This window comes from Ranitomeya variabilis, chromosome 2, assembly GCF_051348905.1.
Source record: "Ranitomeya variabilis isolate aRanVar5 chromosome 2, aRanVar5.hap1, whole genome shotgun sequence".
NCBI lineage: Eukaryota > Metazoa > Chordata > Amphibia > Anura > Dendrobatidae > Ranitomeya > Ranitomeya variabilis.
Genome location: NC_135233.1, coordinates 1,008,726,202 through 1,008,743,792, shown reverse-complemented (window position 1 = coordinate 1,008,743,792; position 17,591 = coordinate 1,008,726,202). Strand labels below are relative to the sequence as shown.

The 17,591-nt window shown below is 42.1% G+C and overlaps 1 protein-coding gene across 2 annotated transcripts in view; it reads right to left on the bottom strand.

Moving 5' to 3' along the window:
• EPHB1 (EPH receptor B1) overlaps positions 1-17,591 on the bottom strand; it is a 430,854-nt gene that overhangs the window by 96,150 nt on the left and 317,113 nt on the right. For both annotated transcript variants that reach the window (XR_013221971.1, XM_077291285.1), the window contains exon 4: positions 1,307-1,462. Coding sequence is in view for 1 of the 2 variants with exons in the window: in XM_077291285.1 (XP_077147400.1) it covers positions 1,307-1,462 (156 nt within the window). In the remaining variant the exon portion in view is untranslated. The remainder of the gene's footprint in view (positions 1-1,306; positions 1,463-17,591) is intronic.

The window sequence follows — 17,591 nt, the reverse complement described above, 5'->3', positions numbered from 1 at the left end:
TAGAAAAGATTAGTAAATGTGCCCCAGTAAGTATAAAAGAACATTAGAGTCATAAGATTCATCAGTGTTTTTGAATGAACACTGGGGTAAAAGACTTTAAAACCTTGTAAAATGTTTGTGCAAAAACTTTGCAACTTTTGGCATTTTCACTCCAAGTTCCAAACGGCTTCTGAGCTGGGGAGAAGCCGGGGTATTTCATCAATGCCTTGAAAGTTGTGAAATACATTATCCCAGAAATAGTAGAGAGACTCCTGGGAAGCAAAGGAAGCGCAATCGGGTCTCATCTGGTGGTGGTGAGCAATGATAACGGCGACAAAACACTAGCTCACTTGGGATAGTTGTGTATTACACAACAATATTAGAGATTGGAAGTTATTGAGATGCTGCAGATCCACCCGTGAAACCAGAAATGACAAGGGTAAGATAATGTGGTGGAAAACCACAGGAATAATTCAGGAGACTCAATAAATGATATCATTTTCTGTGTCTCCTGGATTATTCCTGTGGGTTGTCATAAGTAAAGCTGAGGAACCTCATTATTTTACCCTTGGCATTACCCCAGAAATGTTATTCCAGTCCTAGACTAGAGTAACATTTCTGGCTAGGCACATACACTAATACATTGTGCCTAATGTATTTAACGGTGTGCAGTTGGTAATTAATGCATCGCATCTAATTCTTGCATGCCCCTTATTAACACTTAATGAATCGGGAAATTCACCTAAATCTTCTAGACTACAGTGAAAATTGAGCAACAAGGTCCCCTATGTAGAGTAATTGTATTCTCTCATGCACCAGGCCCTGGACCTCTGCATCCCCTGTGCCAAGACTCGAGATGAGCAAACAAGAACTTAAAAGTTCGAGCTTTGTACCGGACAGTTAGTGTTCGGTGGTAAATGCCGAACAAGGACTTATCCATTGTAATGGTCGGAGTACCGGGGAAGTCCGGAAGGAGAGGGAACATTTTTCCAGCTCAAAAGTTCGGGTCCTCATTGTTTTCAATGGGGTTGGGGTTCTGGTTCAAGTTCAGGTAAAGTTCTTTGGAAAAAAGATTGGGTAGGGTACGTAAATTTGGACTTCCACGAGTCCGCTCATCCCTAACCAAGACTCTTCTACATGTGGACAAGAGGTCATGGGATTGTAAAGACACTTACTAGTGAAACGGTATTGTGTATTCACTGATATTTTATTTTTAAAGTACCCTTCTGCTTTTTTAGCATTTGACCCCAAAAAATGATCAAGATGGAAAAGTGGAACGAAATGAAGGAAAAGGAGGTTTGTGGTTTTGAATATTCGTGATACTTACTGGTGCAGGTCGCCTCCGGTAGATCGGTATCAGCCCTATAATATCCATTGCGGCACACGCAGATCGGGGAGGCCTCGGCGGTAGAACGACTGTTGGCAGGACAAGGTGCGCATATTCCTAGGCCTTGATTAGCTTTAAACATGCCAGCAGGACAGGCTAGAAAGAAAAGAGAAGAGAAATTAGGATATTATTTCATGTTATTTGTGGTTTATAGCACAACATACAAGAAATCGGAAGCACAACGGCAGGAGGCGCGGGACGTCTTCCAAGTGTCACTGTGTCTAGATGACAGCCTGAAGGTCACTGAAAGTCAGACAGTTGTGGCTGCGCGCAGATAATCAGTCAGTCAGACTGCTGTCTCCATTCAATGTCAGAATCAGAATCGAGGCAGGTGAATCTGACAGACTGAGTCAGGGATATGTTTGCTTGTGTTTCAATTGATTTCCAATCTACTGTCTGTGTCAACACTTAAATATGTACTGCGACTTAATACTACTTAGTAAATATGTCTTCTAATGCATAAAGCAGCCGTGTGTTGAAATCCTTAGCCTGCACACCGGCATCTACCCACCATCCATGTACATTCTATGCAAAAAGTTACAGAAAATGTATTTTTTTTCTTGCCAAATAGCATAGACTTATTAGTGATATATACTAGCAGTAGTGGTCAGAGATTGTATTAGGAGTCATTTACAGTGGTGTAGGAAAGTTTATAGACCCTTCAGTGCAATACCATACCATTAGTGCAATAAAGGCAGATGCAGAAGGGCTCAAGGAGGCTACTTCTATCTTCAAAGCAAGGAATTATGAAATATGATGAGCTGTTGAACTGCAAAGAGACCATATACTGTTCATGCAAAGGGCCCTCTTCAATTTGTGTTCACTCATGGGTGGATTCATGAACATTAACTGATGTGAAAGAGGCCTTTAGTTGCTTAGAGGTTACCTTAGGTTCTTTAGTAACCTCGCAGACTATGATAGACCTTGCTCTTGATGTGATCTTTGTTGGTCAACCACTCCTGGGAATATAATAATGGTCCTGTATTTCCTCCATTTGTTCACACTCTGTCTACCTGTGCATAAGTGAAGTACATACTCTTTAGAGATCACCTTGTAATCTTTTTCAGCCTGATGAGTATCAACAAATCTTATCCTGAGTCCTGACATCCTCAGAAATCTCAATTGCTTGTGCCATGATAGCCTAAGTTCCAAAAATTTGTTGTGAATATCAGTCTTTAACAGATCTCTTTTATCTAAATAAAACAGGTCATCCACTCACATGTGATTGTCATCCTTTTGATTGAAAACACCAGACTCTAATTTTACTTTCAAATTACACACAAATTCTAAGGCTGGGTGCCCACTCTCCGGAAGTAGCAGCTCATGTTCTCTGCGTCCAAAGCGCTGCCATCTATTGAATGCAGATGTTCACTGAACTGCGCAGATTCACAGCGTCCAACACATTCTATGGGTGAAATTTCTCTTTGAGACTAGTGTCTCCAAAAGAGAAATTGACATGTTGTGGCCTGGAAAGATGCGTCGCATGACAGTTTCCGCGGGTGATACGTGGGCGTCTGTGGATGACAAGTGGACATGGGATTTCTTCCACTATGCTGTAACATCTGGACGTTGCGGATGCAGCAACTCCGGACCGTGTGAACATACCCTCAAGGTTCACATATTTTTGCCACTCACAAACATGTGATATTGGATAATTTTCCTCAATAAATAAAAAAAACCCATAAAGTATATTTTTGACTCATTCATTTGATTTGGTTCTCTTTATCTACTTTTAGTATTTGTGTGAAAATCTTGTGTAATTTTAAGGCTCACAAACTTTCCAACAGCACTTTATGCAGTATTAATATTAGTGCTGAAAGACCATGATTAACCTTTATTCTGAATAATGGATGTGGTTTACTCATCTAGTGCGCGTGCATGTATATGGCCGCTTAAATAATGTGTCAGGACATACTGCAAATAGTGACAATATTAACAATAAAAATGAAGATATGGCCTCCTTCAGACATCTAGTTCTCATGTACACGTTCTATTCCTGTATTTCACACATAGAAATCATACCCATAGTAGTCTATGGGGCTTTTGACATGTCTGTTTTTTTGCAAAGCAATTTGTTTATAGTTTTTAAGGATGAAGGTAGACTTAAGTCCATCAAGTTCAACCTATAGGCTAACATGTTGATCCAGAAGAAGGCAAAACCCCATGGGTCAGACACTAATAACTCCATATTAGGGGAAAAATTCAGTTCCCTGGATGAACGTGCCATCGCAGAATCTAGTGCCCATAACCTACAGTATTATATTTATCAAAAAAGGCATCCAGGCCTCCTTGTGCTTTTGTAGCGAATCAACCATTACAGCATCAGGTGGCAGAGAGCTCCATAGTGTCACTGCTGTTACAGTAAAGAATCCGCGTCTGTGATTATGATTAAACCTTCTTATCTCTCGATGTATGGGATGCCCCTTGTCCCCGTCACAAGCCTAGGAGTAAACTCATTAGAAGGATCTCTGTACTGACCCCTCATGTATTTGTACATTATAATAAAATCCAATTACGGTACAATGAAATTATGGTATGCAGAAAATAAAAAGATCAGTATGTCATCCAAGTGTTGTCCATTTTCATTTTCTTAATGGCTAGGAAAATCATGTGAGTCGCCCACCAGGGCAGCGGGGTACTCGGTGCCGGGTCCGGTATTAAAGGGGAAGTCACGGTGGTTGCGACCCGGTCCGTGGCCCTGGGCGCCCAATAAAGGGGACGGTCTTTTAAGGGAAAAGTGTTTATAAGTCTGTCATGACGTTATTGACGTTCGGTCAATAGTGGGACTGAGGGGTCCTCTGGGGGATGTTATTGCAGTACTGATGGTACACTTCCCACAGGTGAAGCGGGGTCCCCAGGGGTCCTAAGGTGTATGGTGGTGATGACGGTTGCCGGTAAATTAGTAAAGGACACAAGTTGTAAGTCTTTACCTGGTTTACTGCAGGTGGCAGGCCACAGTCCAGGGCACCGGCAACAGGTACATAGGAGTCCAAGCAGCCTGGAAACAAGCGGGATCCCCTTGGCAAGTCAGGTTAGGAGCCTTCCACTCTGTGCTTGCTAAAATCCCTTGCTGCCTGAAGTGTTCCAAACAAGGTCCTAATTTTTTCAGTCCTTTCCCCTGTCCTGGGACAGGTACCTGTATGGCAGGCAGCTTGAGCTGTACTTTCTGGGGTCTCTACACGGTGGCTCCAGGCTCCAGGATGCTGCTGTGACACAGGCGTAATTTGGGCAATGTCTGTATGATCTTATGCCCTCCGCTCCTGCTGAGTGTCCTGCAGTTCCACTCAAGCCTCGGGCTCCCGGTACCCGGTCTCTGTGCACTGACTCCTCGGAGACCTATTCTCAGCCTCCTTGGGCACTAAATCTCTCCTCTGCTCCTTTCCTGTCTGCCCTCGCTCACAGACTGTCTGTACCAACTGAACTGACTCTTCCTCCAAGCCAGAATCTTTATCCAGGGAAGCTGCCCTAAAACAAGGTTTTGAGCTCCCCCTCCTGGCCTGGATTTGGAAGGTGTTATGTGTGATAACCTGCCAAAGGGAATCTCACTTGTCTCCAGGCATAGTACTACCCTCCCCGAGAGGAAGGCAGCACTACTGTGGTACCCAAACTCCTGGGGTGCCACACATGCACAATAAAATACATATGCTGTACTGATGGTAAAAATGGACACAGACCAAAAATATATGAATATCAGATGAAGCACCGATTCTTCTTATAAGCAAAAAAAAAAAAAAAATAAAAACACCCAGAAACAGAGGCCTAAATTCCTGTTTCATGATGTCATAATCAGATGCCGTTGATAATTTCTTCTGCCAAGTTATTGTCATCATATTCATTTTCTATAATAAGTATTTTGCTTTCAACCCTGGAAGAAATGCAAAAAGGAAAAAAAAACTAAAAGCAGCCGCCACTCCTGACAATGCAATCAATTTCTTCTCATCATCGACTAATATCCAGAAAGAAGCGGAGAGTGACAGGTTAAAGGGCTTCAATAAAGATTAGCCAGACCATATCTTCAAAAGGAAATTGCTTGAAAAAGTGGTTATTCCACCCGCTTCTATTAATTTCCTTTCTCCTGGTTACCTGAAGGAGACTCATATCCTGACATGGAGGAGATGGGGAATGCGGCCTCCTTCCTTATCCCAATCAGCAGCACAGGAGCACTCGACACTTAACCCCATCGCGGTACCCATAGCTCACAGCCCTGCAATCAGCCCAGCTCCCTATGCAAGGACACAAGGTGATCACTCTTACTGGGGCTACATTTGCTGGAAATGCATTAAAGCAGAAATTCGCAGTCATCTATCTTCTCGTACAACCTTCGCCAAGATATTACTACACGGAAAAGTAATACAGTGTGGGATGCACTCAGCAGACCAGCCTTATATGCAGACCGTTCACACTGTATAAGAGCGTAGCCCTGCAAGTATCCAAGCTTCTGTGCTAGTGCCCAGTTATGGGGGCCCCACCTACTATTTATAATAATGGTGCCTTCTTATGTGGCCCTTTGTGTGCCCTCTCTATGGGCATGTTCTTATGTTTCGATTTTTTGCAGACCGAGTTCGCGGAAAAAAAACAAACGGCAGACCGTTGTCTGTTTTAAGTTCAATTTGCATATCAAGCTCGCCCATTTAAAGGGAACATGTCAGCAGATTTTTGCTACGTAATCTGAGCTCAGCATGATCTGAGCTCAGCATGATATAGGGGAAGAGTGCCTGATTCCAGCGATGTGTCACTTACTGGGCTGCTTAGTGTAGTTGTGACACATTCCCTGTTTTCTCTGTTGTAGATGTAGCAGTTCTGGACCTATTGAGCTTTGTATAACCCCGCTCACATTATCAGCAAGCTGCCAATCAGTGGTGAGGGCGGGGTTATACAGACTGTCCTGCATGTGAGACCTAGTCCTCTAGTGATAATCTTCTGCTGATAAAGCACTGATTGTATTGAAACTACTGCAGTCAGCAGTCAGCCTAATAAATGACACATCTCTGGAATCAGGCTCTCAGCCCCACCATTACTCTGCTCTTTAAAAGCAAAAAGATGCAAAAAGATTCCCTTTAAGTGAATGGGTCCATTAAAAGAACGGACAGCACTTGAATGGCATTTGTGTGTTATTCGAGTTCTGACCGCTTTCACTGCTTAATTGGTAAGAGAATCTTTGAAACTTGATTTCTTTTTTGCATCCAAGAAAAATGGATGCCGTACTGATGGTAAAAATGAACACATGGGCCAAAATTAAGGAAAATGGGCTGCAATGCAGACACACAAAAGCCGCATTCAGGTGCCAGGCCACCAGTTGGGCACCACATCTTATAATTAATTATAGTCTCATATGGAATTTATGTGAATGTAGTTGACAATATCTTAGATCACTGGACATGTGAAAAATTACCAAAAATTACTTGCATTACCAGGGGTGCATATAGGGTAAAGGCCCTGTTTAGAAGACAGGTAGGTCCAGCATTTTTTTTCTATTGGAAAGTTTTGTTTCTTATGGATCAGAAAAGCAATATAACATTTTGTTGGCAGTCGTATTGTTTCCCAATGTCGCGATGTATTTAGAGATAGGTACGTTCACACTATCCATGGAGCCAGCATGAGCTGAGGCCTCACTCTCCAACGTCCCATTGTCTTCTGAATATGGACATCCATGAACATCTACCTTCTGCTCTAACGCTTGGACCTCGTCCAGCCTGAGTCCCGTACAGACGGCCGAACCAGACTCCCATCCAGAGCTGAGCATAAGGACGGGCAATTACAATATCGTATTAATATTAAACATACCAGAAAACACATACGTAAAACACAATTACAGCTCGCATTGCCCTACCGAGCCTCGTTGCAGCAGCGCACACAGTGGAGGACCATATGAGATTGCTTGTGCTAAGGCAGGACGGCTGATAATTTATTAAGGCTGTATAAAATAACGATACGTTCCACATTTTTTGGTTAATCACTGTTCTACTGCTGTCTAAATGTCATCTTCAGTGCTGTTATTTGTGAGGCTGGCGGTAAAAGGTAGCAGTTAGTGACAGTAAAATAATATGATGGGATAAAATAAGCAGAATTGTATTATTAGACACATACTTTATTTTCCATACTTTACAGCAGCTGTGGATCCAGCAAATGATTTACTATGAGATCATAAAAATAATACTACTACTAATAATAATAATAATAATGACAAATCCTGTAATTATAAAGCAGCATATGATATAACAATAGGACACTAGAAGAAATTACGGTAAACACATTTTTTTGCCCTTTTTTGCACTTTTGTGGCTCTGTTTTACACTGCATTTACAATAGCCCCTTCCCGGTCCACACACTACAATTAAGGCTCTGACAGCTTAACGCAAAGTGCAATATATATATATATATATATATATATATATATATATATACATATACATATATATATATATATATATATATATATATATATATATACACACACCGCGGGGAAAGTAAGCATTTGATACACTGACAAGTTTTCCCACCTACAAAGAATGGAGTGGTCTGTAATTTTTATCGTAGATACACTTCAATTGTGAGAGACAGAATCTAAAAATAAAAACTAGAAAATCACATTGTATGATTTCTATGTAATTAAATTGCATTTTAATGCAGGAAATAAGTATTTGATCACCTACCAACCAGCAAGAATTCTGCCTCTCACAGACCTGTTAGTTTTTCTGTAAGAAGCCCTCCTATTCTGCACTCATTACCTGTGTTAATTACATCTGTTTGATCCTGTTACCTGTAAAAGAGACACCCGTCCACGAACTCAATCACACTTCAACCTCTGCACCATGGCCAAGACCAAAGAGCTGTCTAAGGACACCCGGGATAAAATTATAGACCTGCACAAGGCTGGGATGGGTTAGACGACAATAGGCAAGCAGCTTGGTGAGAAGGTAACAACTGTTGGCACAATTATTAGAGAATGGAAGAAACACAAAATGACTGTCAATCTTCACTGGTCTGGGGCTCCATGCAAGATCTTGCCTCGTGGGGTAAGGATGATTCTGAGAAAGTATTTGTAGCATTTTTTTCCCTGAAGAACCCAAAAAAATAAGAATAAAGGCTCCTCCAAAAGATAACTGGAAGATAACTCTGCCTCCAGAGAATATTTCAAATAGAAGGGAGAGTTACCAGTGTGAGGCAAGTAACTAACACAGAGCAGGAGAACTGAACTTAGTCTTCTTACAAACATATTTTCTGCTTCGCTCAGATCTCTGCTGTATTATAACAATATTACAACCCTGTCTGCCTGTGAGATGGAAGGTGAGAGGAAACTGCAGATGTGTCAGGTATAATCACACACAGCTCTGCAGTACTACCAGAAACCACCCAGTGGCGCTGTCTCTGTAAGAAAACAGTTATTTTTCTTTTCTAATATTATACAAGCCTTTAAGACAGCTTTATCAGGGAACTTCACATTATTAGTGAATTGACTTAGTAGTAAGATCCCTCTAACATTGGCATCACATTTTCACCTCGGTCACCTTAGTGCACGGAGAAAAGTCTATATTGTGACATTGGTGTCTCCTTATTCAGTGACATCATCAAAAAGAACAAATGAAAAATTACACTTGTCCAATTATCTATAACTTGAAGTGGATATTACATGTCAAGACAAGTAGACAGAGGACCGTTCTGAACATAAAGGAACCCGAATGATATAATGTCTCAATTTTCTAGAGCGGAGAAGGAAATGTGCAGACCGGAGAGGACTGAGTGAGCAATTCTTATCTGTCATACAAATCTGTTTTCGGAAACTCATTAAAATAATAGTGTGAAAGAAAAAAAGAAAACTTTAAAAGCAAAACTTCAAAAACAATAAAAAAAAATGTTTCACATCTAATTTTTTTTTCTTTGTAAATGTGAAATGTGGCTGAATTCCCTGTAGTGACAGAAAGGTGAAGCTCGGAAAATGCTTGTTTGTAGATTTCACGTGACATTTCTAAGGATAATTGTGTTAAACACAGAGGAGATAACAGCAAGGAGAACGGCTGGACTGGAAATAGATAAATAATGACTGGCATAAGGGGTCTAATTAGCGGCACGGACAATCAGACGTATTCACACTGAATTGGGCTTCATTATGGATGTGCGGCTGTGGCAGCGCGGAGCGATTGTCCTGCCATCCACACAGACAAACACCAGCACAATTAACTTGCAATAGCCATAATGGAGATGACCGGGAAATGACCGAATACCAAAGAAAAGGTGATTAGCGCCGATGGACGGGGAGATGGTGAATAGACTTGGTGAAGGAATTAGAGGGAAACGTGACACAGAATACTTAGGATGGACGATAATGGCTTCAATCATTTACTGGCTAATTTGCCATGAGAAAGGAGCAGAGCCAAATTTTTGAGCATCTTTTAGGCCTCATTCAGATATGCGTTTATCACATAGATGTTCTCTTTGAGTTTTTCACAAATAGAACTCGTACCTTTTATGGTCTATGGTGCTGTCCACTTGTCCGTGAGCCCACAAAAAAATCATAGAGACATGTTTTGTTTTGTTTCTTTAACCGACTCATACGAGTCTACGAGTTTGTGAAAATCAACACACATTTTAAAAGAGTTGTCTGACAACCCCTTCTCAATCAGCATGAGTAAAATCATACCTCCCAACTTTTCAAGAAGGCAAAGAGGGAGACAGGCAGCGGCAAATTTTAGGCCACACCCCTGACCACACCCATTTCATAACTAGTCACACCCATATCCACGCCCCAACCACACCCATTTAGCACTGCTGATCACACTGTTTCCTAAACAATAATTATAAACAGAAAAAAATATGGCCACACAGTGCTCCATACTGTATAATGGCCACACATGATGCTCAATACTGTATAATGGCCACACATGATGCTCCATACTGTATAAAGGCCACACATGATGCTCCATACTGTATAACGGCCACACATGATGCTCAATACTGTGTAATGGCCACACATGATGCTCCATACTGTATAATGGCCCCACATGATGTTGTGTACAGTATAATGGCCACATATGATGCTCAATACTGTATAATGGCCCCACATTGCTCCAAACTGTATAATGGCCCCACAATGCTCCATACTGTATAATGGCCCCACATGATGCTCCATACTGTATAATGGCCACACAGTGCTGCAAACTATGTCCTATGAGGAACGGTTAAAAGATTTGGGAATGTTTAGCTTGCAAAAAAGAAGACTGAGAGGAGACTTAATAGCTGTCTACAAATATCTCAAGGGCTGTCACATTGTAGAAGGATCATCTTTATTCTCATTTGCACAAGGAATGACTAGAAGCAATGGGATGAAACTGAATTGGAAGAGACACAGATTAGATATTAGAAAAAACTTTTTGATAGTTAGGGTGATCAATGAGTGGAACAGGCTGCCACGAGAGGTGGTGAGTTTTCCTTCAATGGAAGTCTTCAAACAGAGGCTGGACAGACATCTGTCTGGGATGATTTAGTGAATTCTGCTTTGAGCAGGGGGTTGGACCAGATGACCCAGGAAGTCCCTTCCAACTATGCCATTCTATGATTCTATACTGTATAACGGCCCCACATGATGCTCAATAATATTGTATAATGGCCACACATGATGCTCCATACTGTAAAATGGCCACAAATGATGCTCCATACTGTTTAATGGCCACACATGATGCTCCATACTGTATAATGGTGACACAGTGCTACATACTGTATAATAGCCTCACATGATGCTCCATACTGTATAATGGCCACATATGATGCTCCATACTGTATAATGGCCACATATGATGCTCCATACTGTACAATGGCCCCACATGATGCTCCATACTGTATTATGGCCACAGATGATGCTCCATACTGTATAATGGCCACACATGATGCTTAATACTGTATAATGGCAAAACAGTGCTCCATACTGTATAATGGCCACACATGATGCTCCATACTGTATAATGGCCACACATGATGCTCCATACTGTATAATGGCAACAGTGCTACATACTGTATAATGGCCTCACATGATGCTCCATACTGTATAATGGCCACACAGTGCTCCATACTGTATAATGGCCACACATGATGCTTTATACTGTATAATGGCAACACAGTGCTCCATACTGTATAATGGCCACACAGTGCTCCATACTGTATAATGGCCACACATGATGCTCCATACTGTATAATGGCCACACAGTGCTCCACACTGTATAATAGTCTCACATGATGCTCAATACGGTATAATGGCCACACATGATGCTCAACACTGTATAATGGTCCCATATGATGCTTCACACTGTATAATAGCCACACAGTGCTCCATACTGTATAATGGCCCCACATGATGCTCCATACTGTATAATGGCCACACATGATGCTCCATACTGTATAATGGCCACACATGATGCTCCATACTGTATAATGGCCACACATGCATGATGATTCATATTGTATAATGGCGAAACAATGCTACATACTTTATAATGGCTTCACATGATGCTCCATACTGTATAATGGCCACACATGATGCTCAATACTGTATAATGGCCACAGTGCTCAATGCTGTATAATGGCCACACATAATGCTCAATACTGTATAATGGCCACATATGATGCTCAATACTGTATAATGGCAACACAGTGCTCCATACTGTATAATGGCCACACATGATGCTCCATACTATATAATGGCCACACAGTGTCCACACTGTATAATAGCCTCACAAGATGCTCAATACTGTATAATGGCCACACATGATGCTCAATACTGTATAATGGCCACACATGATGCTTAATACTGTATAATGGCCACACAGTGCTCCGTACTGCTGCCTCACAGATCCTACACATTGCAATGTAGCCCAGCTCTGCAAACTCTGCATGCACTCAGACAACACCACTATCTACTGGCTCCACCCCATAACTGCTGTAGTATATAAAGGATATATATATATATATATATATATATATATATATATATACTGTGCCTATGACTAACAGGCTGCACTGAAAAGCTCTAACTGCTGCCACTACTCCTGGTTATAATGCCTTGTACTGTAAGCACAGCAGGGCCAGCTGCATGTTTGTGTGCAGTACACACACACACAGTACACACACACGCTCGTACCTCAGAATGTCCTCTCTCCCTCTCTGAACCACCGGAGAAGATACGGAGGGGGCGTGGCCTAATACAAAGGAGCGTGTAGGCTGCTTCTCTTGCTGGCTGTGCGGGAGAAGCAGAGTCCTATGCGGGACTGCGGGGCACAGCCTCAAAATCAGGACAGTCCCACAGTATGAGGGATGGTTGGGAGCTATGAGTAAAATAACAACACTTGCATTCATCTCCACTGCCACTGCTGTTCCAGCAGTGTCGATGTTGACTCTCTCAGTAACGGCTTCACTCTCCTCACCTTCAGACGCATCAGACATCAAGGGGAAGTCAGAGCCGCTCACTTCCTCTTGATGTCCGAAGGCGAAAGTGAATCTAGTACTGATTGGCTGCAGGGATTGTGTGACATAAAAATGTAATGCAAATCTCGGGACAGCCAGTGGTGACACTGCTGGAACAGCGCTGGCACTGGAGAACAGTATAAGGGCTCTTTCACATGAAAAAATTGATACCTGCTGTGTTTTGGAGACACTCCTGGTTTTGGCATAGAAATACTGATGAAAAATCACTGATGCCTGAATGAGTCCGACTCTTCAGTGTTGTTATTTTACTTGGGGCAAATATGCTGATTGAAATGGTCTTCTTTGAGTAGTGGGCAACCCCTTTAAACATTGCAAAGGGTAGAAGTTTTACTTTTTTTTTTTTGCATGAGAAAATCACTGACGAAACACTAATGGTAAAAACTGAACACTGGCCGAACACTGATGAAACTTGTATACAAAACACAGATGTGAGAGATTTTTCTCGTACGTAAAAAAAAAGCGGTCAAATTTTCATCAGTATTTTTGATCCAAGTTTCATCTTTGCTTGGTCAATGTCTCAGTTGTTACCATCAGTGTTTTATCAGTAATTTTTGCTAAAATAAAAAATAAAATAAATAAAACAAAGCTTCTCCTATTCATTGCAATCTTTACAATATTAAAATTGGACTTCACATGGATTGCACACAGATGACAACGTGTGGTGTGAGAGACATCTTTCTTCACGGCCCCTTATACTTGTATGGACAATTATCATCTGTGACTCATATCAAAAGACGGACTTAGGCTACGTTCACATTTGCGTTGTGCGCCGCAGCGTCGGCGCCGCAGCGCACAACGCAAACAAAAACGCGGCAAAACGCACGCTAAAATGCTGCGTTTTGCGCCGCATGCGTCCTTTTTGGCCGAAAGTTGGACGCAAAAAAAATGCAACTTGAAGCGTTTCTTGCGTCCAACGCTTGCGGCCATGCGGCGCAAAACGCAGCACAACGCATGTCCATGCGCCCCCATGTTAAATATAGGGGCGCATGACGCATGCGGCGACGCTGCGGCGCTGATCGCAAATGTGAACGTAGCCTTAACTCTACGATGCTTTTGCAAGTGTGAATAGCCCCATGGACTATAATGGGTAAGTAAGTGTTCTATATGTGAAAAACATAGAATGGAAAAGGGACGTGAAAAATGGCTGTCTGAATGAGGCCTTAGGCAGATTTCCAATTTAAGCCATTGTTGTCCATAGCAACCAATCCCATCATACCTTTCATTTTACCAGAGCCATGAAAAGAATGACAGCTGCGCACTGATTGGTAACAAAGAGGGTTTTCCTTTCAGACACTACTGGTAAATGAGGCCCATGGGTTTTGGGTCATACTCACTACTTGTAGCAGAAATCAGCAACTGATGCCATAAAAAGAGACATAAGAGGGGGAGGGCCTACGAGAATATCGGATGCCACAGTGATGGTAAAAATGGACACACAAATCAATAATGGATGAAAACTGGTCCAAAATACAAAAACAACCTGCTGTGTTTTGGTGCCCACCTCAAATAGGTGGATACTACCAAACAAGCAGGGCCGGCGTTAGGGGCAGGCAGACTAGGCAGCTGCCTGGGGCCCCCGCTGCCCTAGGGGCCCCCAGCCAGGGGCAGACATACTGTTGATGGCACTGCTCCAGGGCCCAGAGGTGGAGGGGGGCCCCTGCAGGCAGGCCCGGTATCATGCAGGGTCGGGCCCCTCTCACTCCCTCCTGTAATCATGGAACACCGGGTGCTGGGGAGAGAGCGGGCGCGAAGTGCAGGAGATCAAAAAGGGGGCGTGTCATGCAGGGAGAGACGCTGGCCAATGAACGCTTTCCTTACCTCACAGTGACCAGACTGAGGAGAGCGCTCACTGGCTGCCGTCTGTCCTCCTGCATGGCGTGTCCTAATGGTGAGTACTCGCCTACAGTCAGGGGCCCCGCAGCACAGCACACAGGGACAGCAGTGGAGGAAGAGCAGGACTTACAGGGGGTCTTCTGCTCCCTCCACTGTTCTGTTCAGAGCAGGCTGCAGCGTCTCCTCACAGAGCAGAGATGGGGGAGGAGCTCACTGCAGGGGCAGCACGGCAGCAAAATGTATGCTGTGAAGTGACCTGAAAAGTAATGTGCAGTTATAGTGCTCTTTATAACTTATCTCTTTATAATTTTAGTCATGGAACTTTTTGAATTTGAGTCTTTTCCTCCCTTACTGGGAATTTATCATCAGGTGCTGTCTGCTCTGTGCCCCATCCCCCACAGTGGGGTCTGCAGCCCTCTCCAGCTGAACTGACCTGCAGGGCTCATCTGATCACCTATACAAGATTAGTATGTATGTATGTATATGCTTGTATATGTATGTGTGCATCTGTGTGTATCTATGTGTATGTTTCTATCTGTGTGTGTGTATCTGTGTATGTACAGTATATGTGTGTATGTATGGTATAGTTGTATGGCTGTGTGTGTATGCATGTACAGTATGTGTGTATCTGTGTATGTGAAATAAATTTGTATGGATATATGGTATATATGTATGTTTATGTGCATGTACATACAGTATATGTGTATGTATATGTGTGTACGGTATGTGTATATACTGTATGTGTGTATGTACGGTACGTGTATGTGTATCTGTATGTTCGGTATATGTGTGTGTATGCATTTACGGTATATGTATGTATGTACGGTATGTGTATTTGGGTGTATTTTATATGTATGTACGGTATGTGTGTACTATATGTATATAACTGTATCTGTGTATGTACGGTATATGTGTGTGTATCTGTGTGTATGTACGGTATATGTGTGTGTATCTGTGTGTATGTACGGTATATGTGTGTACGGCATTTGTGTGAATGTACGGTATATGCATGTGTGCATGTACGGTATGTGTATGTATGATGGTATATGTATGTGTATCTGTGTGTATGTATGGTATATGTATGTGTTTGCATATACTGTATTTGTATGTGTATCTGTGTGTACGTACGGTGTATGTATGTGTATTTGTGTGTATGTATGGTATATGTATGTACGGTATGTGTATACTATCTGTGTATATAACTGTATGTGTGTATGCATGTAAGGTGTATGTCTGTGTATGTACGGTATGTGTATCTGTGTGTATGTACAGTATATGCCGGAACAAAAACCATTGTTCTCATCAGCACATCGCCCAGTTAAAACTGCAGATATTCTGCTAAGATGATACTGTATGGGGACAGATTGATTTACTAGTGATCATTCTGTCCCCAGCCAGTGTAAAGAGGCTGGAAACAAGTGGCGAATGACTTCAATATTGTTGATCACGCTCGTTTAGTGGCCTGAAATCAGCGCATGTAGCTACAACCAAAATGTTTCTGTTGGTGCAATATGTTAGCATTTGGGGCCCCATTTTAAACTTTTGCCTAGGGCCCCACTTTGCCTAAAACCGGCCCTGCAAACAAGATGTCCGACAGAGCACATAGTAACTCCTCCAGACTCATATGGAGGATGGCGCCGCTGACAAACGGATAAAAAGTGATGTGATCTTATCCTTAGACCTGATGAGACTGGTGTACTTTAGAGTTGGTGTGAATCAAGCAGGCCGCGTGGAGTGACACCACATACACACATCAACAATGACATTGCATCAAGCTGGCTAATGAAAAGAAAAGGAGCGGATGCTGGGAGGTAGGAGGCAATCCTCAGGGCTCCCATATAATGGCCACAGAATATTCACCTGGCTGGTGTACTTACTTTGAAAATTCATGTCAGAATGTTAGCATTTCTCTCCAATTTAATATTAGGCAATGAATGACACATTCAAATGATTATACAGTTACAAACTCTATATGATTTTGTATACATCTTACACCTGATGAGATGGGTGTATTTACTTAGAAAATCTATGAAATAATTGCTGCATAGTACTCCATTTAATATCAAAATTGTATTATTAGGTAGTGAACCTTTCAAATTTATAATATAGTCATTCTGTAAGAACACCAGTTGATCAGGTCTAAGAAGTGTGTAGTTTGGTTTGTGAAATCTGGTGACAGATCCATTTTAAATGTAGTTTATTCTTCCTATTTAATCATTATGGTTCTGTCGTTGTTTTTAGGCGAAGGTATCTGTAATTTAGTGGATGTCATTATATCTATACAATGCTGGTAATTAAACAGTCTGGCGGTTTTATTGCGACCCCCTAAATCTAGGCTACGACTCAATTAGAAAGCGGATGTATTTCATGCTTGATTTCTAGATCACAGCATTTTCCAGGTCAGTCATGTGGAAATGGACGCTTGGTAGCAGCGTATGCTGTATACTGTCTGTGTAACATCTGCACGGGTGCGGGGGCATCTGGTCTCACTTCAATATGGTTGAGGGGGCAAATCTATTTCTTTATCAATTTTGCTTCCTAATTCTTATAATATTCAATATGAGATGGCAAATTGTAGAAGATTCATTGAAATATAAAGGGCATAAATGTGGCCGTCATAAACCATAAGAAGCCTAAGGGCACGTGCACATGGCCGTATTTTTGGTCCGAGTGCGATCCCACAAAACATCAGATCACACCCGGACCACTATTACCTTATGGAGCCGTGCACATGTCAGAAAAATAATGCATGAATGAGATTGATCCAATATTCAGATCACACTAAACCATGCAAGACAATGACTCCATGGAAAATATCGGACTGAACTTGGATGACCTCTGAGTGCAGTCTGATTTCCATAGACTGGCACAATGGAGAAGATGGAGACATTTTTTCTCTCTTTCTTCTCCTCATCAGGGA